The sequence below is a fragment of the Octopus bimaculoides genome, chromosome 6 (genome assembly GCF_001194135.2).
Source record: "Octopus bimaculoides isolate UCB-OBI-ISO-001 chromosome 6, ASM119413v2, whole genome shotgun sequence".
Taxonomy (NCBI): Eukaryota; Metazoa; Mollusca; class Cephalopoda; order Octopoda; family Octopodidae; genus Octopus; species Octopus bimaculoides.
The window spans coordinates 2,797,331-2,798,591 of NC_068986.1; the positions used below are offsets into that span (position 1 = coordinate 2,797,331).

Sequence of the window (1,261 nt, forward strand, 5' to 3'; positions counted from 1 at the left end):
ATTAGTGAAGGACTTATTTGAAATGGATAATTAAAAGCAAAAGGCTGTGAGCTGGCAGAGACGTTAGCACGCCAGGTGAAATGCTCAGCGGTATTTCGTCTGCCGCTACGTTCTGAGTTCAAATTCCGCCGAGGTCGACTTTGCCTTTCATCCTTTCGAGGTCGATAAATTAAGTACCAGTTGCGTTCGGGAGTCGATCTAATCGACTGGCTGGCTGGCTCCCTCCCCACAAATTCCGGGCCTTGTGCCTACAGTAGAAAAGAATAATTAAAAGAAAATAACAATTTAATAATGGTTGTTAAAAATCCGTTTTATTTAAGCTATTAAATAAACATAAGATTTATCTCCTAAAAAAACTTCTTCTCTAAGAATCACTGAACATACTTTGGGCTGTTTTTAATGCTTTCTCTCTTACAACTGCATTTAAACCGTCTATTACGAGGTTCTGTGGTCTGAAAACTATTGATTCGAACGAACCTCTAACTCCACTTGTCGATTGAACATCTCTTACTGGATCTGACGAACTTGTTTTTGTAGCAAAGATCTGGATACGGAAAAGCTAGAAAAAAAAAAATTATGTAAGAAAATTTAATATTAATATACAGTCAAAGCACAATTGTCGTAGCACTGAAATATAATCTTGAAACGAACACGCTGCCACCACCACCACCATCTCACAGTCATCGTTATCGTCGACGTCGTCGTCGTCATCCTCCTCTTGCTCGTTCCTGTTCTACTTCCTCCTACTGCTGCTGCGCCTCCTCTTCATCATCATCATCATCATCATCGTCGTCGTCACCATCATCATCATCATTATCACCAACAATAACGTTATTAACACAAAAATTTCAACCACCAAATATCGCATTACAATCATAAAAAGGAATAAATTACCAAATAAAGTTATTCTATCTTTCGCAATATCCACGCGGATATAATTGAGGAAATATTTTTACACAGTACAGAAAATCTAATATCCCTAATTAATCTCGGATGAGGTTTAACAGACCCTGTCGCTATAAAAGAGGCCTCATAACATACTTAAAAAAAAGTCATGTAATGGTTATTTGATAAGTTAATAACTTATGATACCAAACCAGAAAAGCAGACATTCAAAATAAAACTGGCAATAACAAGACGTTATAATAAACACGCACACACAGGCACACAACTACACACAAGAATACACATATGCGCGCGCACACACACACACACACACACACACACACACACACACACACACACACACACACACACACAC

The 1,261-nt window shown here is 38.2% G+C and overlaps 1 protein-coding gene across 1 annotated transcript in view; it reads right to left on the minus strand.

The window, feature by feature from the left end:
• Positions 1-284: 284 nt before the first annotated feature.
• LOC106875292 (uncharacterized) overlaps positions 285-1,261 on the minus strand; it is a 16,631-nt gene continuing 15,654 nt past the window's right edge. The window contains exon 5 of the mRNA XM_014923382.2: positions 285-559. Within this exon, the coding sequence (XP_014778868.1) occupies positions 365-559 (195 nt within the window). The 3' untranslated portion in view covers positions 285-364. The remainder of the gene's footprint in view (positions 560-1,261) is intronic.